The 25,100-nt window shown below is 36.8% G+C and overlaps 1 protein-coding gene across 1 annotated transcript; it reads left to right on the forward strand.

Moving 5' to 3' along the window:
• The first annotated feature begins 13,338 nt into the window (after positions 1-13,338).
• On the forward strand, positions 13,339-23,119 carry LOC306865018 (uncharacterized protein). Its single transcript, XM_079409346.1, has 18 exons — positions 13,339-13,564; positions 13,966-14,240; positions 14,346-14,409; positions 14,495-14,529; positions 14,677-14,737; positions 14,809-14,865; positions 14,949-15,002; positions 15,864-15,916; positions 16,826-17,024; positions 19,913-20,045; positions 20,159-20,255; positions 20,495-20,550; positions 20,636-20,686; positions 20,826-20,931; positions 21,114-21,156; positions 21,286-21,384; positions 21,596-21,676; positions 21,895-23,119. Exons 1-18 carry the CDS (start codon positions 13,349-13,351, stop codon positions 22,213-22,215), a joined length of 2,001 nt encoding a protein of 666 aa, XP_079265472.1. The 5' UTR covers positions 13,339-13,348; the 3' UTR covers positions 22,216-23,119.
• Positions 23,120-25,100: the final 1,981 nt, after the last annotated feature.

The following is a 25,100-nucleotide window of genomic DNA, read 5'->3' on the forward strand; positions in this document are numbered from 1 at the left end:
TTCAGCTCAGAAACAATGAGGCCCAGGCTGGAATAGTCTCTCTCCACAATATGTGAAAGGCCCATCTAGGATTTGATTGCATAACTTGTAATAGAAAATGACTTGAAGAAATACACCGGCCAAATTCTTGTCTTTAATGAACTAGGTTCAGTGAGTCTGTTTTGAAACTACTGCAATTAACTGGTTACAGTCATGGAAGGACAATTCATTTACTTTTACATTTTTACATGTATTAGCACTGAGGTTCATTTTAAATAACTGCTTTACAATGACAATCATCTTGGAGAGTGGTAATGGGCCCTTACAAAATGGCTGTTTTGATTGGATCATTTCCAAAGCTCTGCATTTCAAACAAAAAAAAAATGAAATTTTTCATACCAAATCATGACAAAAATGTTTATATATTTACACCTAAAAACTGCTTTGTCCCTTATTATACCACAACTGCTGTCAATCTTTTTCTGAATTTCTCAAATTTTATGATAATTTTTCTCCAAACTAACAGCACCTTACGGGACATTTGGAATGAGGGGTTAGTGCGCTCTGGACTACGACTGCCTTTGTGGTCACTGGAGAGGGAGGGCTCTCTTTGTTCTGTCAAGGACTTATCACAATCAGAATGTACAGTGTGTCAGGCACACACCGGCATATATCAACTTCAATCTCTTTTTAATGAGAAATTCTGCCCTCTTTAATATGTGCAAATTAACCTTCCCCCTCCACTCCTGAAACCTCTGTATATGCACACCCTTCTCTCTATATCTGTCCCTCTCTTTTTCCCTCTGCACCTCCCTCCCTGCTTTTCCCCCTAGGGGCAGAACCCTACGATGGACATAGTGCTAGATTAACCATCAGGCTGAGCAGAGCACGAGAAGCTTTGACTATGAAGCCAACACTATTCAGATTCAGACCCATACCAGCTGCCTGCCTGGAACTTACATTATTACCATCATTATTCTTACTATTATCAATTTTATATTCAAGCCATGTTGATTATAATTTTTGAATTACAGCTAATAAGGAATTTTTAAAAACAGAGAGTGGCTCCAAGCCTGACACGGTGGTGTGCCATAATTTAATAGATTTCCTGGTAAGGGATCCATTTCCCTACAGTGTACGCAGCGTGAGGTCCAGGGAGCTGCCAGCATCCTACTATTTTTTTTTTCCCCCTTACGCTTTTACCTAATAGGCAAAAAATATTGTTTGACTGTCTCTGTAAATATAGCAAATAAATACATTTAAAAAAATGAAATAATTTTTTTTTGGCAAAACACTTGATTTGGAAGTATATTTATATCAACAATTAAGTGAAGGCTTTAGTAAGTAGGCCTATAGATATTTTTATTTTCAATCTGAAATTGGTTCAAATTGAAATCTAAGGTGTTCAATTATTATTATTATTAGTATTTAGAATACATTCTGCATCTCAAAATAAACTCTTTGGTTTCGCAAAACAATGGGCAATAATATTATTTACAAAATCATTTTGCCCCTGTCTTGCTCTAATTGTAATACTTGTTCATTTTAATAGCCAGTACAAGACAAAGGCCCCTTCCTCACTTTCAAGAATCTCTATATTTATTTCATGCTAGTGGAAAATGTACATGCAAATTGAAGCCATCAACAGCCAGTGACGAAGTGAGAGTACATATTGTAAACAGTGTGTGCCGTTGCTATGGTACCCATTTTCACTTCAGAAGTGGGGAGGGAGCGAGTGTGCGGCGGAGAGACTGTCCATGCGTCTCCATAGTGATCAAGATGCCATGCAATCCTGCTATTCTCCACAGCAACTTCTGTGTTTCCAATCACACAGACAAAGAAACTTTACATTTATATAGTGAATGTGCAACTATAAAGACATTATAAGTAATATTTCAAAAAAATTAGATATAACATTTGCAGTAAATACTGATTTCTACAAGCATTTTTCCTTCAAACCCAATTTCTCTAATAAGACTGGACTGAATTACAGAACATATTCCACCAATTAATTGAAATGGTCTGTTGACCCAGTAGCGTAAGCACCGACCTGCATGTTCAGGGAACAAGCAATTAGGAGAAAAATGTAAACTTCTCCAGATCATCATTAGGTGAGTCAGTCTCAGAGGAAATTGATTTTTTTTCCCCCTTATTCGACCCTTCCTCCTTTCAAATTCATTTCAAGCCATTTAAAGCCTCTCTCCATTTTCAATCCATAGGGTTTCTGCACACGTTGCTGGCAGGACTGAATTTACTGAGGCAGAAAGAGTCTCAAGTCTCTCTCATTCCAGGTTAGTTTCTTTCTTTTACTTTCTCTAGTGTTTTAAAGGCATGGTTCACCCAAAAATTAAAATTCTGTCATTAATTACTCCCCATCATGTCGTTCCAAACCCGTAAGACCTTCGTTCATCTTCGGAACACAAATTAAGATATTTTGGATGAAATCCAAGAGCTTTCTGGCTCTCCATAGACACCAATGTAACTGAAACTTTTTATGGCCTAGAAAGGTAGTAAGGACAGTGTTAAAATAGTTCATGTGACATCAATGGTTCAACCTTAATTTTATGAAGTTACAAGGATACTTTTTGTACGCAAAGAAAACAAAAATAACCACTTTATTCAATGATTCTTCTTCCCTGCATCACATCTACAACCATAATGTAATCTCAAAGTACTCTCATAACATTATAAAAAATTAAGGTTGACCCACTGATGTCACATGGACTATTTTAATGACGTTCGTACTGCGTTTCTGGACCTTGAACATGCCAGTTGCGTTGCTGTCTATGCAGGGTAAGAAAGCAGATTTCATCAGAAATATATATTTTTAATTATTTTTCCTTTACTCCCATTCTTTATTTTATTTCCCCTTCTATTACTCTCTGAACACTAGGCTGAGAATCAATGCCACATTGATTTTCCTATCAATGGACATTATCATAGATTAGGCATCTGCTAGCACTGGCCTCAATCCTCGTGCCGCCTGTTGCCACGGGGACAGAGAGATTTCATCACTCCTCGCTCTCTGACAGACAGACAGACAGAGAGAGATGGCTAAAAAACAAGGGATGGCAGGGAAATGCATGTACGCACGCAGGGCAGAGGATCAATACCTGAAGTGCAGCGGATATTGAGTCAGAGGGGATGTTGGATTTGACTACCGGAGGGAAAAAAAGTGCAGCTTTTGTCACCGAACAAGCAGGTTTCAGAGATCTCCTGGAGTTTGCTCATAAAATGCACCAAAACCATAAAACGGGTATCCCTGATTGTGTGACGGCTCCATGATAGAAAAATAGCTGGCAACAGAATATGATTAGCCAAAAAAAAAAACATGCACAAACTCACTCGAAGAGCTTTTGCACATATTCATAGACATAATTATAGAAAACCAACTTCTGAGAGATATATGCTGTAGATTGATCCTTCGGAGACACTGACGACACATTCATGGGAAAATGACAAATAATAAAAAATACAAAAATCAGCTCATATCTGCAAAACATGGAACGCTTCCTTGTAAAGCCGCTTGAAATGTAGGTGTTGAAGCAAATATGGTTAGAGAAGACAATTTCCTCATATGTGTGTATGTGAATGTTTGATTTCTTCTATCCCCAGTGGAAGCTGTGAAGCCTGAGGCCTAATGACCATTTCAGAGCTCTCTCGCTTAAACATGACATCCACTTTCCTCTGTCTCACACCCCCCAGTGCTTGAATTTGTGCAGTATGACTCATGGACATACAAGTGACACCTTGCAGATTGTGTGGACTGGGTTCAAGCAAACAGACAGAAGCTCTGGACACCTGAGGCTATGTAGGTAACCCATGGAGGGCACGGTAGATGATTATTCCGGTGGAGGAGGAGGATGGGAAGCAGGGAAACCTTTCCACCACTGCTGCACCACTACACAAAATTCATGTAGTGCATGCTCAAATATTTGCTTCAAAAATAAGTATTTGTTTTAAATAGAGTGCTGCAATGATGATGTATTTTTGAAGGCCATCCTAGAATTTAGCATCACCCTGATTGCCTCAACAGAAAACCAATAGAATTTTCCATAAGCTTTTGAATATTGCAGAAAATAAGCTCTGTGACCAACAAGTTTGATTATTACACATTTTGTTCATCATGATAATCTTCACAAATTAACGCATTTTTTAAACCCTAAATACAATCACCAGAAGTAAAAATCTAAAAGTAAGCATCACCACTATGTTTTAAAATACATTTTCGCTGAAAGTTTGAGTTAAGATTGTTTGGAAGAGTGGGATTATAAACACAGTGAAGCAAACTAGTAAGAAAATGAGTTTTGGTGTGATGATGTTTATTGTCCCCAACAACCTCTGTAGTCCCATTTAGCGACTTATTAGCGACTGCTGTTTCAAGACAAGTAAAAGCTTTTAAAAAATCACAAGGGGTGTACTGATGCATTTTTATATCGTAGAATAAAACATGAAAATACCATGAGCTTGTGTTAGACTTTTTTCAGGCATTTAACAGAAAAATCCAAGTGCTAAAATACTAACTCGTTTCTGGGTTTTGGCCTACAAAAATGCATCATCCTTGCTATAGCTTGACCTGTATTTGTACCATTAGTTGTATAAATGAGAAAAATAATTCCTTTAGATGATCTAATTTTCCATTTTATTCATTTTTAATTTTCTATTTCTTCATTTTTAAAGGTTGACTTATATTTTGATAATCACAACATTTATAGTGTTTTATAGATGATAATCAGCATTTTCTTGCATGTGAAAGTTATGTCAAAACTATATTAAAATTTGATGTGTCAAGTCTATATTATGATGTGTCAAGTCTGGAAATGGCTACATTTTTACTATTCATTTAAGATTTTTTTTGAGAAAAAAAAAATTCAATATAAAACAGAGCTTCAAAACAATACATTTTAAGGCTATTTGGCTAAAGGTATAAAGACAAACCAAACATGCAGTATTATGTTATGAGTAGCTTGCTCATTCTTGTTTCTTGTTTTGTTTAACAGAAGGTTGTCAGGCCAGGGGCATGCATGCAGTGGGCCATCCGTCTGTTTGCAGCAGAGTGCTTCTAAAGACCGATAGAAACACAAAGCATGGCCTGTCAATCAGAGCACCCTGGTCCCCTGGTGTAGCATTGGCGAGGCCTACTGAGAGAACAGGAAGGAGGGCAGCAACACCACTTTCTCTTTGGTAATGGGTGTTGTAAGATGTGGGCTGAAATAATGTCTGAAATGTTTAGAGAAATCACATAGATATTGAAAATGATTTATCTCTGTGGTGTAAATCAGTTGGTAGGCTATGTTTATTTAAATTTTTGGGTGACATTTTTAACAGATTTTTGTAACGTGAACATGAACAAAACAAGGTTGATATATACATAGCATAGGCTATATCTGCGCGCACACACACACACACACAAAACTTCTAAAAGGGGTAAGAGAGGAGGGGAACAAAGAGAACACTTTGCGTTAAAGCGCGCATATGAAAGCCGATCCCTCACCGCAGAGCTGCTCGGACCTCCTGCACTAGGAATTTGAGTGCCCGTGGTCCGCGTGAGCCTGATTGTAAAATGCTTGCATTTGTGCCGCATTAGTAGTCGAGATGGAAATGGCACAGAAATCACCCTCAGAGCTTCAATAGAAAAGAAAACTTTGTCATTTCAGTTTAATTTGACTTGTTGCGAACACGATAAAACCCACTGATTGATGTGTGTGTTGTTTGTGTGTGTTGCAAAGAGTGAGAGACAAAGAAACCCCCAATAACATCACTATTTATTTTGTTTAATATTTATATTTGTATCAACTCCGCTGAATACCTTGTTTCGTGGTCATGTCCATTGTTGTTCTGAGGGCCTTCAAAAACTGAATGATTAGTTAAGCCCAAGCTGACAGTCGAAGCATCAGTGCACGCGCATTTACAGCAGGCCGACGTCAACCATTCGAATCCACATGAAAATATTCCTATTTCTATTTTACAAAGTCCTTTCACGGCCACCTAAACACACAGGCAAAAAGGTCAATAGTTAAACAAGAATGAAGGCATGAAGCTACGACGATAGGAGTTACATAACCAATTTATAACTGAACTGAAGATCTTTGCAACAACCTATTGTATCAGGCTGTTGTGTTAAAACCGAGATTTAATGTCTTTAGGACGCCTTTGTGTAGGCTAATGCCTCTAGATGCATTTTTAAAGGAATAAAAAGTTGTTTCGCTCACGTTTAAAAGTCAATTCAACAAATTTGCTTGTGTGAGATAAATGTTAAGTCTCTTTAGCCTGTGGGAAAACAACAACTGATGCAAAAACTAAGCAGTCTTTTATGAAGTAGGCTATAATTCAACAGCGATTCCTTAAATGTTTACTTTAGAGTAGCCTAACTTGAAGGAATAGCACTGACTCAAATGAACGGTGAGCATGTAAATTCCTGGAAGTATGAAATGAGGGAAGAGCAGGAACAATTCCAAATGTGTTAAAAAAGACCTTATCCCGGGATGCCGATTTTTCCGTTCCGCTGACTGCAAAGGAACAGCGGGTAATACAGTGTGCTCGAGCGGCTGCTTTTCCCACTTACAGTCACGGGAAAATCGCAGCGGCGACGTTGTAAAACCGGGCTTGCAGGACAAGCAAATAAAATCAGACTGCAAAGCAGCATTTGGGGTGCACGTGGACCGGGTCTCTTTGAAAATATGGGACATTTCTAACATATCGATTAGGCTAAGCTCTGCATGTTTAAAAACTCTATGGATTGTAGGCTGTAGTGCATCTACAAAAATAATAGAAGTCCAAGCAAGCTTATTATTATATTTACATTGGCATATTAGGTCGAAGAAGAGATACAAAATTACATTTTTTAAAATGATTTTTAAAGCAATATGATTTTTTTTTTCAAATTTGGGTAATATTTGAACAAACATATAATTTACGCTTATTTAATTAAATCTTCTTATTAACACCATCTTCCTTAAGTCTTAACATTTGGTTTGCGTACCAAATGAATTAGCCTATTCAACCGACATAATACAAAACAGGCTATGAAGCAGCAAGAGAAGCATTGAGACAGCGTACTAAGCAATATTTGGGTAATAAACGGAAGTGGTGACAGATATTTTCAGAAATTGTAATACAGTAGCAAACCGGACCGTTCTGAATTGTGCAACACTGCTCTTCGCTGGTTGTGAATTTCCGCCATATGTGAATTTCAGTTTTTGACTGCCCAGCCGTTTGGTCATTGTCCCTCACCACTGGCTTAGTATGTGGCCATTACGGTAAAAAACGACGTCTTTTCTGATTCAACGCCCACACTTATATCCCACCACTGCCATCAAGCGGCCACGGCTGCGCCCCTGTTTATTCTACCATTGTCTGTAGGCCTATGTCTGTACGCGCGCGGGGCTGCGGCCTACGTGTGATATTCGCACGAAAAAGGGCACTTTATGATTTTTGGTACGTGGTGTTCCTTATGCAACTGAAAGAAATGATTTATCCCTTTAATAGGATTAGGTTAAAATGAAGGGAAAGATAGGCGTTATGTCAAAAACGTGTCAGAATAACATACTCTTTGACAAATATGCCTGAATGAGCGATAATTCACAAATAAAATTAAACCCAAGGTCAATATATCTAAATTTTGTGTTAAGGAACTGGACCAGAAGTCAGTATCAGTGAGTTTTGCTGACCAGTTGTCACTGCAACAAAAGCATTATTTTAAAGTAAATTTGCAGATTAGTTTAATTTGACAGTTTACATATTTACAATTTATTGTCAAGTACTAAGGAGATTTTGACCAGGCCTTTATCTCTCTTTTTTTTTTTTTTGCCTGGTCATATTCAGTGGCTCATTTCGTCTTGACAAATTGTTGCTTTGATTGATCGTGGGCAAAACATTTTACAATTAAATATTTATGGTCAAAAACATACACATAGTTCAAGCATCAACGTTATTAAAGCTCAACAAAGCTAAATCAAGTCAAATGTATTTGTATAGCGCATAACGAACAAGGTATAGCTAGCCGCACACTGAATCCGATACAGACTGAAAAAGATTATCAAAACATTTTATTTTTTTATAAATTGCATCCTGCAAAAAGTGCAGAGACCGTGTAAGTTAAAAACAAGTGGACACGAGTAAGCAAACGATTCAGCTCAGTGCTATCTCTAGTGCTCCAGTGTTTCAGTGCTTTGTATGGCTATAGCGCATTACGTCGTTTCAAATCTTCAAATCAGCGTTACAGAATTTATTATCACCTGTCAGTTTTGATCTTAAAATTAGGGGGTTGGGGGGGCTCCTGTGGTTCTTGAAATTTACTTAATCTCCTTGATTTGGTTGTCTTTTGATTGCTCGAGATGTTATAAAACAACATTCGAGATGCAGAAAAAAAGTTGTACCTGACTGATTTATTAAATTTGGTCCACAACAAAAAGAGAGGGCTTTAGTTCCTATAGGGGGCAGAGTCACTCTCTGAAACCACGTCCAGAGACACACACAGTGAGGCTGTTTAAACCACGTACCATGTTTTTTCTGCATCCAATGTTGCTACATGGCCCCTCGAGCAATCAAAAGTCAGCATCTTGAGGGTAGCTTACCGGAATCACAAGAGACCACCCCTCTTTTAAAGCTCAAAACTGAGCGATAATCAGATTTTGTAAATCATTTTGAGTTCTGCATTCGGCGCACCATCGTTTTAATACGGAGATATAAAGCGACAAGTCTTGACCAGCTTGTGATCTGTTTACTCCTTAATGAATAAGATGTACTAGAGGGGAGGGGCGGAGAATCACGGCCGCTAACGTTTGGCACTGTGCCCACAATGAATGAGCTAAAGCAAGGGGTTGGCACGAAGAACTATTAGGATTTCCCAAACCTCACTAATAAACTGCCCACAGTTCACATGATGAAGCAACACAGCGGCTTGTAAAATGGAGGGGGCAAAGTCATTAGCTAGTATCAGTGGGAAGTGAGCAAACGTGTATTTTATTATACATTCGGTCTTTGCAAGTGGTGAGTGAACAAATAGTGAACCTCACGAGCCTGAGTTAAACGCTTTGCCAAAACAAACAGGATTATTGTGAGTTGAGGCTAATTGTAATTGCGGTGTTGCGGTACAAGATGTGTTCTTCTGTCGCAGATTTAACAGTGGTCTTGACAAAATCTCGTTCAGGATCGTGGGAATTAATTGCATTTTTCGACGAAAAGTTCTAATCTCGACAAAATTAATTGAGGCATTAAAATGTGTATAAACCTATAAAAAGCACGTAAGGTTTTCTATCAAAACTAACGTTTCCTCACACGCCTTTTCTGTATCTTTAGCCTACTTTTATTCACCAGAGAACTGGGATTGTCGAAGTGCATCGACGATTCAAAGAACATCATTTCATTCTTATATTTAGCTTAATATAACAAGATGCTCTTGTGCAGTTCCAGTGGTCGGATTTCCTCCAAGTACAAAACAAATAACAAAACTTCCCTCTCATGTGTCTTAAAGGAGAAGTAGCCTAACCATCAGTCCTCCCTTCCCACCTCATAATGCAGCCAACTTTCTTTGTCTTTACACCGATGATCGACAGGCCTGTCATTTTATGCTGTTGAATCATCTCACAAGAGATGTCCTGACAGCTATTCTGATATAATTGAAAGTTTTTTTTTTTTAAATCATCATACAAAAATGTTGTGCAGTTTTAGGTGGTAGCCTAAACATTAATTAAACAAATTAGCCTATATTTGACAACATTGACAGCCAAAAAATACCCTTTTTTTTCTTCCTCTTCCTGGTTTCATTTTTGTTTTCTGATTTATTCATCTTATTATTATCTGTTTTCTTATGCTTATTTATCTTCCTGTTAAACAATTAACATATATTCTATGAATATTATTTCCCCCTTATGAATGTTAAATATAGATTCTCTTAGTAATTAGAGAAACCTAAAATCAAGTCACTTCAAGATTGTCATTCAACTGGCTATATTATCAGAAACGCAACACACTCTGTTTTCTTGGGTTAAGGTATCAGGTTTATTCATTCATACTAAGAAAATATATAAGTGATAGATGAAGTTCAATAAGAAAAGAAAAAGTTTAAAAATCAACCTTGACTGTGATATGCATGCGTGGCCAAACACCTTTAGGCCACCACGTGATTCCTTTATCTCAACACCTCTGCCATGCGAAACGCGTTTAAATATAAATAAATACATTCAATATTTTATTTACTTGCTTTTCAAATCAATAAATAATAATATTAGATGATGCAAAATGGCTTTTTAAATTTTTGTTTAGCCTAGTTTTGTTTATTTGTATAAGATCTCGTATTGTTGAATATCATTTCCTTAAATGAGAGACTTAATTTCAGGAGAGCAGCGTAGTTAAAACAAATCTAATTCAGTGATTTAACGAATTTATTACATTTAAACTAAATATATGCTGATTTCTAAAATAAAAGGAGCAATAAATAAACGCATTTATGCAACCAATAATGCATTTTCATTTCAATGAAATACTGCCCTACCAAGCGAAATACAATTGGTCAGACTTTAGGATATTTTATCTTTAGTTTTAACATTTTTACACTTACTTTTTTCACTATATAGTGGCAATTTTCTCTCAACGTTATAGGGTATATTACAGTTGGATCATATTCATATTACTTCTAAAGCATTGCTGTATGCTTTGCTTTAGGCTCTCCATATTGACCCTAGAGCTTTTGCTGTATGGTGTGAAGAAAATGACAAAGCAATAAAATTGTTATTTTAACAAAACAGCCCATAACAATAGGCTAATGGCTATTAAATATCTCCTCCCCCTAATAAAAAGCACCAGTGGCGCAAAAGGTTAATTGAAACATAGAGTTTTCCCCTATTAGCATGAAGTTTCTTCTAAACATTTGCTGTCTAAGAACCTCCTTAGTTAGCAGCTGGTTGGTATCTGAAAGTTTTTCAGTGAAACACTTAATAAGTAGCACGTCACATCCATTTTGTTGCACAATCTCTTGTCTGGGCATTACCCAAAATGGCCGCTGTTCTGTTTGAGGGTTTCGAAAAAAATACATCTTCAGATAGCTGAATTGCATATATTGACGTTGATAAACTTGATTGAAATTCTTTTAAAAACGCTTTACTGAGACTTTTCCTTCTGTATTCAATGAAAAGTGATTGGAAGCGTTTAACTGCTTAACTCTGAAATGACAAGGTCGACAGACAGGAGATGCTTTAATGACAGCAGTTTATTTTCGGGCTGCAGCTCAGCCTTAAAACTGCTCGAAGCTCTTATTCTGACATAGAGTGTTCTTCTACATTTGGTGTGCTTCTTTAACTAAAACAAACTGGATAATATGGGTCATCAGCATATTCTATAGCCTATGCCATTTGACTTCGGGGTGATAACGCAAATAGCCTGACCAACTCTTTTGCGTATCATAAAATCGAGGAAAGCCCCCCCCCCCCCCCCCCCCCCCAATCTTAAGGCTTCTATCAAATATTAAAAGGCTGCAAAGCAAGGTTTCCCGATTAACAGAATGTTTTTAACCGAGTACATGCATGGTTCGATGTTAAAAATGATTAAAATGATAAAACACCCGTAACGTATTAACATTTATTGCATAACCTCTTGATATTGCATTATCAGTGTGAGAAAATATTTGACCAAACATATATGAATCAAAATAAAACATTACACAATAAGTGTAAGTATTGCTAAAATTATAAAATAATAATAAATAAATTCATAGTAATATATAATTATAAAAATAAATAATAATAATATTTCTATAATAAATTATATATAGATTATATCGTTGAGGTGTTGTACTTTGATAAGGAATATTTCATGTAGCTTGAACGAATGAATTAATTAACGAAATAAATAAATACAAATAAAATAGCAAATAAATAAATGTGACAGAATAAACATGCAAATACATATAAGGACATCATCATTCATTCAGTATTTTTGAAGATTAAATATAGCTTAATAATTAAACAACTACTTATTTGATGAACATCACGGATTCTATCCACATTGCGGCGAGCAGATCATCTGCCAAACTTATTGAAAACCAACAAAAGGAGGACAAATTTGAACTTTAATTTGACTAAAATCTCTATCAATACTGTCAGTATATTATCAATACTCCGTTTAAATTGTCTGACAGATTCTACTTTCTGTAGACCTTTAATCTTTTTTTTTATGTAATAAAATTGGAACATCAGAAATCTTGATCGTAAAGAGACAAAATAATTGTATTTATATATAGTAAAATATTTAGCACTTGTCTATTCTATATCTGAACACCTATGTTCTGTATTCTTTATTAATCTATATTAGTAGGAATACTAATTTAGTATAACATTTATGAATTTAAAGTTTTTGGTTCTTCAGTGCTGATCAACGCTCGTAAAAATGACAACTTTGTTAAACTGATTTGTAATTAATCATAAAAATAAAGGTTCCCTTTAGAGCCAAAATAGACTTTACAACCGGATGTCATGCGAGAAATGTGAGTTTTTAGAGTTACTTGTGTTTTAAAGGACGCATAAACCACTAATCTGTGACATAAAGAACTTTTTATATCTTAAAAAAATATATATATGTCCTCATTTGTAAGTCGCTTTGGATAAAAGCGTCTGCTAAATGACTAAATAAATAAATAAGTAAATATATATATATATATACAGTGAAAAATATTTTAAAGGCTGTAAATGTTTAAGAGGGTAATAGCTGTAAAACCATATCATTTAAAAAAGTTAAAGTAGCCTAAGTTGTGCTTTGCAACATTTCAGATCTTCCCTCATTACTTAGCTTTTGGAACTATACGGTTGAAAGTCGATTTGTTTCTGTATTTTGTAAAACAATATGTTACTTTTTGTGGCAAAAGAGCTGTTTAAGAGGAGTAACTTATAGCTAAGGTTTATCTTCCAAAGGTGACTGGCAGAGTAACGGAGAACTGAGCCTGTCAAGTGGACAAACAGCTACAGAATATCTTATGTCGCTTAACAAATAATGATGTGCCTGCAAGCGGTACAGTCTACAATTTGTTGAATAAAAAGCAGTATAATGAAGCTGCGCTAAAGCCTTTTAGAATTCTGCCTCCACAAGAATCATTCTAATATATTTTGGAATATAAAGACATGCAGTGGTAGAAATACGGATGTGTCGCCAGACAAAAGTCTACCAGCACTCAGGACTGAAAATGCGGAAACTATCATGCTTCAGTCGTTAACAATGCGAGTTCTTTTATTCTGGTTACATGTCAATAAAATATTGCAAAACAGCAAGTATATAGGCCTTTGCGTTGTGTATCAGTACTGTGTCTCATTCTCCGACAATTCAAGTCTTGAGATCAGCTGACGCGCTCATGTGACCAAGGCTAGCGAGTCTGCTCAAAATGGAGTTGTCGGAATCAGTGATGAAAGGGCTTCAAACCCTGGCCGATCCTAATGTGTTCAACCTGAAATCATTTACGATATTCACGGAGGCCGCGTTCGACAGTCTGGTCTCCTCTCGAGGCGAAAGCGTTCTAGGTAAGATGGTTGAGCTTTTTTTCTTTGTGCTGCATTACTTCCGGTGCTTTCCAGACAAGAAGGAAGTCGCGCTGCGCTGTGTCTGTTGCTGATGTTATTTTCTAAGGCTGCACATATTATGTATAACCTAGCTTTAAAGCTATGCAAGGGCTGACACACTGTGGTCGCTATCCTTGCTTGTGGCTTGCATACTGTGCTAACACTGTAAAGTGTAATGAATCCTCCGCTTAGCCGTGTTAGCTAAGCTAAAAACACATATAACGTTAACGCATGGTGTGATAACCGATGCATTCTTCTTCTTTAAGAACTGAAATGTGTATAAGTGCTCATGAACATTTACTTGGTTATGGTCAAACGCAGTCTGCATGTCTTTCATCCAAGTAAAATACCTCATCTGCGCTAGTTATCCGATAAGCATGTGTTTTGTCTCTTTTTTCTCGCTTATCTACGTTGTGTCTCCGTTTGTTAATGCGCATAATAGGCATGGCAAATAATTGTACGTTTGTATTGCCAAATCATTGTTAGTTTAGTTGGCTCAGTTCAAAACAACTCACGTAGTGCTACGTGTCTTGTGAGCTGTCCCCTTGTTCTCTTTCACGCACGTACAACAGCTTCTCTTGAGAGCAATTTTTCATCTCTCGCAGGTCACCCAGAATTGAGGCACATCGACCAGACTACCTTGAAACACTGCCATACCGCGGCAACGACCTTCATTCTGGAAGGCGTTAAGCAAAATGCAGATAAATCAACTATTAGGTAACATGATCCGAAATGGTCTTCTGAAAATTATATAAAACTGTTTAGCATTTTTTAAAAAACAACAACACTTTTCCATTCTAAAAATCTCGTGTGCTCTTTTAGCTCATGTCTTGAAGACGTCAGATTCCAGAATGAAAGAGTGGATGCATTTTATAATTCATTCCAGGTAATGTTTTGTATGCCGATGATCCGCATCCTCTGAATGAAAGTACAGTTGCACTGCAGCATATTAAATGTTTATTTTCTTTTAGAAACACAAGAAAAATTTGGAATCTTTGTTGTCAAGGTGAGAAATTTTATATAGGCTACTTTGTTTACCACAACCAATTAAGTAGTGTCTTTTTCCTGTTCTGCAGAGTGTAATGAATGCAAAATCTGTGTAACTCTAATGGCCGCAGCGATAGTTTATTTATTATTTATTTATGCTCCTCAGCATTGATACATGTCCTCCCCATATAACGGATGCTGAATGGCGTCTTGAGTATTGTATAAAGGTACGTTGTTTCTATAAGTTAGTGTTTCTAATACTACATTATTATATCATAATCATTGTTTTTCTCGACAGAATAGCCATGTGCATAAAGTCAATCAGCCGTCATACCTGATTTCCTTAAACACAGAGGTATGTAGTACATATAGCTATGTCCAGTATTTGCTGTTGTTTTTTTCTTCTTCACTTTGAATAAACTTTGGTTACTTTTGCAGAGGGCAGGCGCTTCTTCAGAAATTAATTTTAGTTGCACCGTGGACCAACTTCAGGTATTTATTGTGAACGACAAAGTTGCATGATCATTGATTTATCCTCAAGTAATTAGTATTAAAGACACTTTAACATGACATGATTCACATCGCTGATCAAGAGGTTATTTAAGGCTTGGGTAAAATATACAGTTTTATTATTTGAGTGTTTCTTTAATCCTCCATAGAGGTCACTTTGTCTCCCTACAGTTACATTTTGTGAGCCATCCTAATTGTACAAGAAGTCCTGGTCTAAAGAAACATACAAGCGCAGTTGAGACTTGAAATCAATTATTAAACAATAATCTATTGCTTTTATTATTATTGACCGTTAATTGATATAACCCATTGATTCTATGGTAAGCTATATTGAAATGTCAGCTTTGGGTTTCTGCCTCTGCAAAAGCCTGCTTGGTCATTTTATTATGTTAGTCATTACACAGATGCCTGTGTTTGTTGTAGGGGTGACACAAAGGTGAATTGTCCGAAAGATCAAGTCATAAAATTCTCATGCACTCAATCATGGTCACAATCACGTAACAAATATCCCAGCAACTCACTTTTTGAATTGGCCCACAAGTTTTAGGAAACTGAAACCAGAAGGTTCCATAATGTTATTAACTTGTTTGCGTAAAACTCAAAGCTTGCGAGGTTTACGATGATAACCAACTGATTATTTTGAAATGAAAGAGTGCTTTGGCACTTAAGACTATATGCATAACCTGGATGTAAGACTATATTAGCCTACATGAACAGTGTTGCAGCATAAGTTTTCATTTTATGTTTAGCTCCGAGAGAGAAATTTGACTTGGCAAAATAATGGTAGGAAATAACATGTACACGTATTTGGTGGATCAACTGGATTGTTTGAATTGTGTCTAGGATTTGGTTGGAAAAATGAAGGACGCAGCAAAAAGTCTCGAGAGGGCAACCCAGTCTTGATTCCTGGATTCTTGGATCTCTAGATTTCGGATGCCAAGGATTAATGAACGAAACGCTTCATTCCTTCAGGACTCAGTGCCCCATCAGTTTTTATTTTCTTTGTTGAATTCTTCTTGTATAGCCTATATCGACTAGTATTCTGTAGCTTCTTTTCATAAAATGTACAATAAAAAAATCACTTTGATATAAAGCTGCATTTGTGTAATTGTTTTAGACCTCAGTCATCTGTCTTTGTTGATAAACGCATGTTTCCGGAAAAAAAAATAAAATCGACATTTAGTGTCTGATCTCTGGATCCCGTTACTAATGCAAACAACGCACCGTGTCTCTATAAACTATAGAAACTAAAACTTCTTAAGGCTGAGGGTCAGGACAGGTTTTTATAGGCTGAGACGTTGAAGTTAATGAGAACATGCAAAATTATTGTGTTACTCTACGAAACTGTTATTGAGTCATATTTGTAGCAGCAAAAATAGCACTTATTTTCTATGTGAACTCCCGGCCATAAGTGGAACGTGCGCAGATTTCTTACTGCCCTCTGCATTACATTCACCACCACGAATTAATTTAGAAACAGACTATCGGGTTAAATAGTCTGAACATGTGATTGCATAAAGTATGAACTGCTTCCTCAACGCCTTTGCGCTATTTAGTTTAACCGACTCTCTATGAATAGACCCTCTAGGTGACTCGGATTTTATGGTAAATTGATAATGTCTCCGTTATGAATTACCTACATTCTTCAAAGCTGTTGAGGGATAGAGATCATTTTGCAGACAAAAGTTGCAAACGGTTCAAAGCAGACCTACAAGAACCTATTCTGTTGTGTAAACCTTGCAAGCTGGACCGCGGTCAAACAGACTTTGAAACGCAATTCTTTGTTATTTGCTGAACACGAGCAGCGCTGAATACACCGACACATATTCCCAGGCCACCCTTAAGGAATTAGATCACGTGATGCACGGGGCGGTCGAACTACAAGCCATTTTGGGGACGGTGTCAGTTTCCACTGAACCATCAGCGCAGCATTTTTCGAAGAGAAGACTGAAGGCGCTAGCCCAGAGAAAACGCACATCAGCCTGGCCGTTTTACTGGCGGGAGGTCTACATTCAAGAGCGCTTACAAATCTGCAACTGAGCGCAGCACACACATCGACAACCGGACATTTTCTATTTTTTTTATTATTGAAATGCGCCCTGCTCCGCTGTTCTCTTATTGCAATTGACAGCGTCTGCAGCCCTTTTCAAGATGGCCGCTTGGCTCGTATTCATTTTCTACTGATCGCCTCCTAACTTTCATTGTCTAACCACCTCCAGGCTCGACTATTCGCTCCTGTTCAGTAAGGTATGTGTTCTTCGATATCTTCCCTTACCAATGTCTAATTTTACACTCTGTGCTCTAAATGCATCTGTGTTTTTGTGAGCGTAAAATGGAGCCGTGTGTTAGAGTGGATGCGGGAACTGACAGGCTCGCGAACGCAGCGCTGGATCCGTCTCTCCGCGTGCTTATAGATTTGAGTAATTTTATCTAGTAATATCGTGTTCTGTCTGTGCGAATGATTCCTGTTTTGTTGTATGATATTCAGTTATGGGTATCATTATGTTCGCTTGGCGTTTCTGGCTAAATGAAACGGTTTAGTTAATAATGAATCCTGATGTGCACGCGAAATCGGGTAGGAACGGGTCGACTGTTCATGTGAGGCTGATTTCTAAAGGATTTTCTGTTCGTTGTCTCATTGAGCAGCCATCTGATTTTATAGATATACGATCTGTATGATGTTTACAACCGGATAAACTCGTCCTTTTGCTGAGTTGTATCTATTTGTGTGTTTTCTTAACTTAAATTTACACGGTAACCTAAACGTGTCATGATGTCGGAGATACAGGACAAAGCTTTCAGCCGTTGACCGCAAACATTCACTTCACGGATGATGTGTGGTTGATTAAACACACATTTATAAACTCAGGTACTTATTTAACATATTTAAAATGTTTGTAGTGGTTTCTTTCATTTGTCCAAATGACCTGAAGAATGCTTCTCGATACCCTGTCTTACACAGGGGTTTGGTTGGCTATATCAGTTTGCTGGACTTTGACAAACACATTTATCACATTTGTCAAAGTACTGTACTTTACCACTCAGATAAAAAATAAGCTTAAACTATAAGTTTTCGCTTATTTATTTATCTACTATAATGTAGGCTAAGCCTTACTGTGGCTTTTCACATCAAGAAGAAAAATATTTTAATATAGAGTTTTTTTCGGCATCTTGTTTTAGATATTTTTTTTATTAACAAGGTTATTCATTTGCGCACATGTTTTTTTATTTAGAAACCGCAATTTGTATACCTGAGACTTGGGCGAATTTTGTTGTTTGTTTAATATCACGTCTCTGACTCCCTGTAGTTGTCAATGTTAGAGTTAAATATAAAGTGACGTGTTATTTATAATATTGATGACTTTAACACGGTCTGCCAGCATTTCGAGTATTCTATCTGCTTAATCAGGTGGAATTTCATTATGGTAGGCTACCTGTATTCATCAAAATAGGCCAGGCAGGGCTTTGTAAACTCGGCACTTTCCCACATGGCACAATTCATGTATAAGGGTCATTTCCTCCTTTTGACAGTTATTTATTCTATAGCCTACGTATGCTACCACCATCGCCGGAATGCCTGTCTAGTCAGAGTTCAAAAAGTTTGTGGTTTTCTTTTTATAACCAACCGAAAGGGATGTTGCACGAACAAACAGCACTGCATCAGTTCTACGTGACTGGTGGATGGACGCCTTTATTTATTTAATAAGCAAGGGCACAGGTTGACATTTTTTCCTGTGTAGATTGATCTGGGCTTGAAAGTTGTCTTATAGATGTGTATATTCATCATATGTTTTGATACCCTCTCACGTGAAATTAGAATGAGTGAATTAGTGTCGGGTGCTTGGTTTTCTCGCGTGTTCTTAAAATCGTTTTGTATAGTCTGATGGCTTAACTTCCAATTGTCATACAGATGACATCACCATTTAATGCATGATTGTTTTACAGCAAGTTACATAATCTTTAAAACGCATTTTATAACTACTTGCAGTAACCTACTTTTGCTTCATCCAGCACGAGTTTGAGAACATGTAGTTATTACTAATGAAAGTTACTGCTTACTCTGGTCGTTTTCGCACGGTTGTGAGCTTCTTCAGCACTTCATAGCACTTGTCTTCGGCGAGCATGCCCCGACGTAATAAGGGGTTTCAAAAACAGGATTTGTGACAAACGTAAATAAACTTAATACATAGCAACGTATGACGACAATCATGATGTCAAATGGGTATCAGTTTAATGCAAGGTGCATTCATGGGCAATGAACGACTGTTGCAACACTATAGAGATCCAGGAGGGAGAGAATGTCAAAGCAAAGCCAGGATCAGAATCATCAATAACATGAATGTTCAGTCTTTTATTTCAGCTCTTTATGCCAGGTCTTAAGAGGCAATGTCATTTTGAAAGGCAGTTATAACATGTTTAATGGGCGAGATGCTTATTTTAAATCGAAATTTGCGCGTTCACTGCATTCTACGCGGAACGTTCAGTTTCAGCTGCTTGGTACGTTGCCACGTAACGCAGCTTTAGTTGCTATAGAAACCGTAAGAAGTGTTCGTCACGTAAAATTCATTTACTCAGACTGTCTTCATAACTGATTCAGTATATTGGTGCGTTATGCAGTTTTATGTCTGTTATGTAGTGTATAGCGTAGCGAATCTGACTTTGCTGCGATTTAACGATCATTTACATCGCAATCGTGCCGTTTCACAGCCCCACATGACCCGTGTGTGAGAGATGATCTAAAACTTGCGCCAATTCTGTTATTCCGTAAATATATGCAACAGCACATAATAACAAAATGGTAAGGTCTCAGGTAATTGAGTCCTCATAATTGTTTTCATTGGCAGTTGTTTATAGTTCCAAATCTGTATAATCTTATTTTGATGCACCTGCAGGATCTTTTCCATCCCATGACGATGCATCGTACAACAAGGATCAAGATTACGGAGCTCAATCCTCATTTGATGTGTGTCTTGTGTGGTGGATATTTCATAGATGCAACAACAATCATAGAATGCTTGCACTCATGTGAGTATATGTGCTGTTTATTTATTTTATAGTATATTTTTCTATATCTATAATAAATCATGCAACATACCCAGACCATGTGTCTTATGCTCTGACATTTTTCTAATCCTCAGTTTGTAAAATGTGCATTGTCCGGTACCTGGAAACCAGTAAATACTGTCCCATATGTGATGTACAGGTCCACAAAACAAAGCCACTTCTCAATATTCGGTAACTTTTAAAATCACTATCTGTTCCATTTTTCCACTTGTTGTGGAAAATAATTCATTGTGATTATGCATACATCTGACATCTTGTTTGTTTCTATCTCAAATGCTGTATATTGTGTTTCTGTTCATGCCTTTTAATGTGAGAATTAGTAAATAACATGAATTTGAGCTGGTTGCAGCAGGAGCATTGTTTGAAATGCAAGAAAAAAAAAGGTTTGACCAACAACCCTCTCCCCACAGGTCTGACAAAACTCTACAGGACATTGTATACAAGTTGGTTCCTGGTCTTTTCAAAAGTAAGTCAGTCACTGTGAAAGATTATTTTTATTGTTTGTAATTATTTACACATGCTTTGATCTGGAAATGCATTTTTCTGTGCAGATGAAATGAAGCGTAGGAGAGATTTTTATGCTGAACACCCATCTGTTGATGGTAAGTATTTAATGTACCTAAGTAAATAAGTTGGTTTTGTTAGGATGACCATTTGAACAGACTGTGTAACTGTTTAGTCTAATTGTTGAAATTTGTTGAAATTTAAGCTATATGATTCATCCTTTAATTTTTTTCAAAGCTGCAAATGGATCAAATGAGGATCGAGGAGAAGTTGCTGATGAAGACAAGCGAATCATCACAGATGATGAAATTATCAGTCTGTCAATTGAGTTTTTTGATCAAAGGTATGTTTACATATGTCTGTATAAGTGATTTTGGCTGTCAACATATTTGTCTGTGCTGTTACAAGAGCTTTAAAAATGTGTACAAAAATTTGAAGTGGCCATTCTCTAGCTCAAGATATTTTATTTGAAACAAGTTATAATTTAGTATTTAATTTACAACAATTGTACTATTTATTGTTAAGGGCCCAACAGCAAGGCAGCACAGATGAGAGGCAAAAAGAAGAGGTAATTAAGAAGTACTTGATGATGCTGAAAGTCCTTTTTTCTCTGTAGTGATGGTGATACAGATTCACCAATAATAAAGCTTATCTGTATAATATATTTGTGTTATTTATTTTATTATTAACCACACAGGTTCATAATAAAAGATACTTACAGTGCCCTGCTGCAATGACTGTGATGCATTTGAGGAAATTTCTGAGAAGCAAAATGGATATACCTCCTACTTTTCAGGTAATGTGATCTGTGTTATTGCAGATGACGTTTCTGGCCTTTTTTGAAATCTGTTTGCTAAAGTGGAAGTTTAGTAGTTTAGTGTTTCATCACATAATTTTATAGAAAATGGTATTGTTATTTATTTATTTGCTGATCTTGCATCATTCATTATGGTGTGATATTGATTGACTGGTGCTTGTTTTAATATGATCGTTCTTTGTTCTAATAGATTGAAGTTATGTATGAGGATGAGCCTTTGAAGGATTACTACACATTAATGGACATTGCCTACATCTACACTTGGAGAAGAGTAAGTTCTCACGATTTTTATTGATTTTTTTTTACTTTCAAATCTGACTGCTGACTGTTATTTTACACACTTGGTCTTAAATCTCAAAGTAAGTGAAATATTCAAGATGGTAATTTATTTGTTTCTATAATTAGTTAATTTGTGGTTTGAGAATTTTAGTTTTTCAGTATCACTGTTCAATAAAAAGGTGCCTTCTGTTATTTTCGCACATTCTATAGAATGGACCACTGCCTCTGAAATACCGCGTGCGGCCCAGCTGTAAAAAAATGAAGATAACCCATCCACAAGATGGCGTGAACAATACAAACCGCTCTGAAAGCGATTCAGCCAGCGATAAGGCCAGCAGTCCCGCTGGAGTTCCATCCACCTCCTCACCTCTACCGAGTCCAAGCACACTGGTTCAGCCCTCACAGCCTCATTTCACCCATATTTCCAATCCTATTAACGGCACGACGATGACGAGCCCAAATCGACAGTTCACCTATGGCAACAAAGCGCGAAAGACAGCGCTGAACGGATCTTCTACATCGTCTGGATGATGGAGATGGGACTACAAGATGAAGCCAACGCCAGATATAATCCAGCTATTTCCATGCCAACGTAGTGTCATGTAGATCCATTTCTTTTTGTCATTATTATCAATATATTATACATGTAACTTTAACGTAGTGGAAATTGCGCTCTTCATTCGACACATTGCTGGAATTTCTAAGTTTGCGTGAGAAGGTTAGAGGCCCATTTGATTGCAAAGTGGAGCGCAGAGCGAGGGTTGTGGTATTTTAAAAATGCAAAAATTACTGAATTATACCTACCTTTTATATATTTTTACTTTCGGTCTACAGTTTCCCTAAACAAATTGCGTTATCTGTTGCTTGTATTTTACATGTGTATTATAATGTTCTTTAAAAGCATGATTAAAAAAAGCATTTACTTTTGATTTTAGTTTGCCTTTTCTGGGGTAGTTACTAAAAATTTCTGGTATATTCTGGCCTTTAATAATGTATCAAAGAAAGGCGCATATATAGTTCAAAATACTATATTAGAACTGCGTGTTAAAAGGATGAAGAAATGCAACGTTAAGTTGTAGTCAGCGTAATAATTTGTATTATTCAAAGTTCTTGGAGATTCAAGTTTAATCTTTGCTGTTACTGAAAGATTTGCTCTACTGAGCCGGTTTGGATCCGTTTGGTCTCGAGGTCATGCTCCAGTCCTGTAGCCTAGCATGCACACAGCCTGTATCTTTCAGACTGCTTTCAAGCGATTACATACACGGATTTGTCAGAAGACAAACAGCCACTGTTATACCCCAGACTTCTTATTCTGGACAACATTTTGATGTCTTCAGTGTTCATTGTCTTATTGGTCGATTGTAGACTATTGACAGCTATTGTATTGTGACTGTTGCACAGTATAAAACATCTAAATAAAACATTTTACACTTTCAATCGTTTTCTTGCGTTTTAATGCTGCATGCTTCGAATCATACAAAGAGAGAGAAATCTACATACACCTGAAAATCTTCATGAATTTGCACAATATCCGAATATATTTATTCAGACTTTTATGTAAAATAAGTATGGTGAACAAACTTGACGTTTTCAAGAGGACCCTTTCTCCTTTCCAGTATTAGCTCATCTCTCAGTAGCCTACACAATCAACTTAAAGAAATGACAATAAAGCGTGGTTCGGTAAAGGACAGCCGTGTATGATTATTATTATTATTTGACGCATAAAGACATCCTTAAGAGTGGATAGCAATAGATTAAATGCTTGTGCGGTAAACTGCTAATAAACGTGAAGAAGTTAATCTGATTAATTTACGATCAAATCCATTTGACCTCATGTCTTTTGTGAAGAAGGTATTGTGAGGCAGGAGCTGTAGCTCAAACAGATGACAAGCTTATAAGTAGCCTGTAAGTACCCAGTCAGACCTTTTTATGTGCAAAGTACCAGTCAGTCGTTAGAAACGGAGAATTTGTCGGTGAATCTCTCCATGAGGCGAGGAGTGCTTGACTGAATAGGCTACTTACACTGAGGTAATGAAAGCTATTTATTTTAACGGGGTATGCAGTTCGTCTGTTATATTGACAGTTTCTCAGCAAATTTAGTCGGTGCTGGGACTTCCATAGTCTGAATATCTTTCAAGGCTGTAATTATTTATTTATTTGCCCACTTGCAAGGCGATAGTATCTTATAAAACTAACTGGGATCTAATAACACTATAAATTGCTTAAGTTATTATAGAATAAACAAGACATAAGAAAATCCCTACCACCAGTGATATTGACTGAATTTAATAGTGAATTTAGAGGTTGAAATAGGCAAAGGCTACTATAGTGGACATGTTTTACATTCATTTTGTGACATCTCTTTTTTATTTTATTTTTTTGAGAAAATTGCTTTTCCCAAAAATGTATTCATCTGCTCACTTTGGCTTGCCCTGGCTGATGTCATGATGAACCGTTAAATATAGGCCTACATGTTCTTAAATACATTCAACAGCATTTAAACAAATTCGCTGAAAAGCCTTGCTCATTATGAGAGCATTTCTTTGTTAGAAGTGACACTGAAGTTAATCATACACTTCTCAGCTTTGAGCTGGCTTTTAAAAGTCCGGTTTGTTTGAAATGTTTTTTATATAGGCTACTAGCTATATATATGGTGTATAACCTTAATAAATTGATTACTTATCTTACTATTATTAAATGGTGCAGATATAACAATATAAACGCCAAGCTTATATTTTTACCGTTTTAGGTCCATATAACTAGATACAGAATAATTTCTCATGTTTGAAGTGATTGGAAAGACTCGGTGTAATCATGTTACAGGACAGAAAGTGCGTGAAATACGCCTAGAGACAAGAAAATATGAAGGCATCCGGGAAATCATGAATTCATAACTATTTGGTAACCTGCTCAAATTACCGCATTATTAGTTTGAAGAGGGTTAAACAATAATAAACTAGAGCGACAACTCTCAAGTGAACAATCACGTCCGGAAAGTTTGTATTCTCTTTGACGATATGTTTGCCTATATGATGCACGTACTATAACAAGCACAAGTTGCTTTGTTGTTCTGAAACTGGTTTAAAGAAAATGTGCAAGTGTGAAGACCAGTAATTACTAAATATCAGTGCTGCTGTGCCTCCAGTTGTCTCTGCGATGTAGAGGCTAATGTGGGGGCAGCTGTTCCCTCTCTCAGCTGCTCTGTCCCGATATCCCACATTCATCGACTGTTTTTACATTTTAATATCCCAAACTAATTAGGGATTATGTTACCTGCTATTTCATCTGAACACCAACTGCATGCGGCACTGTAATCGATTTGAACATATGCGCGTTTCAGCAATAAACATTTGAAGAACATTGACAGCAAGCTCACCGAACGAACTGGGTGCCTATCACTTCCGGTTTGTTGCCAA

Source organism: Barbus barbus (genome assembly GCF_936440315.1).
Source record: "Barbus barbus genome assembly, chromosome: 46".
Classification (NCBI taxonomy): domain Eukaryota; kingdom Metazoa; phylum Chordata; class Actinopteri; order Cypriniformes; family Cyprinidae; genus Barbus; species Barbus barbus.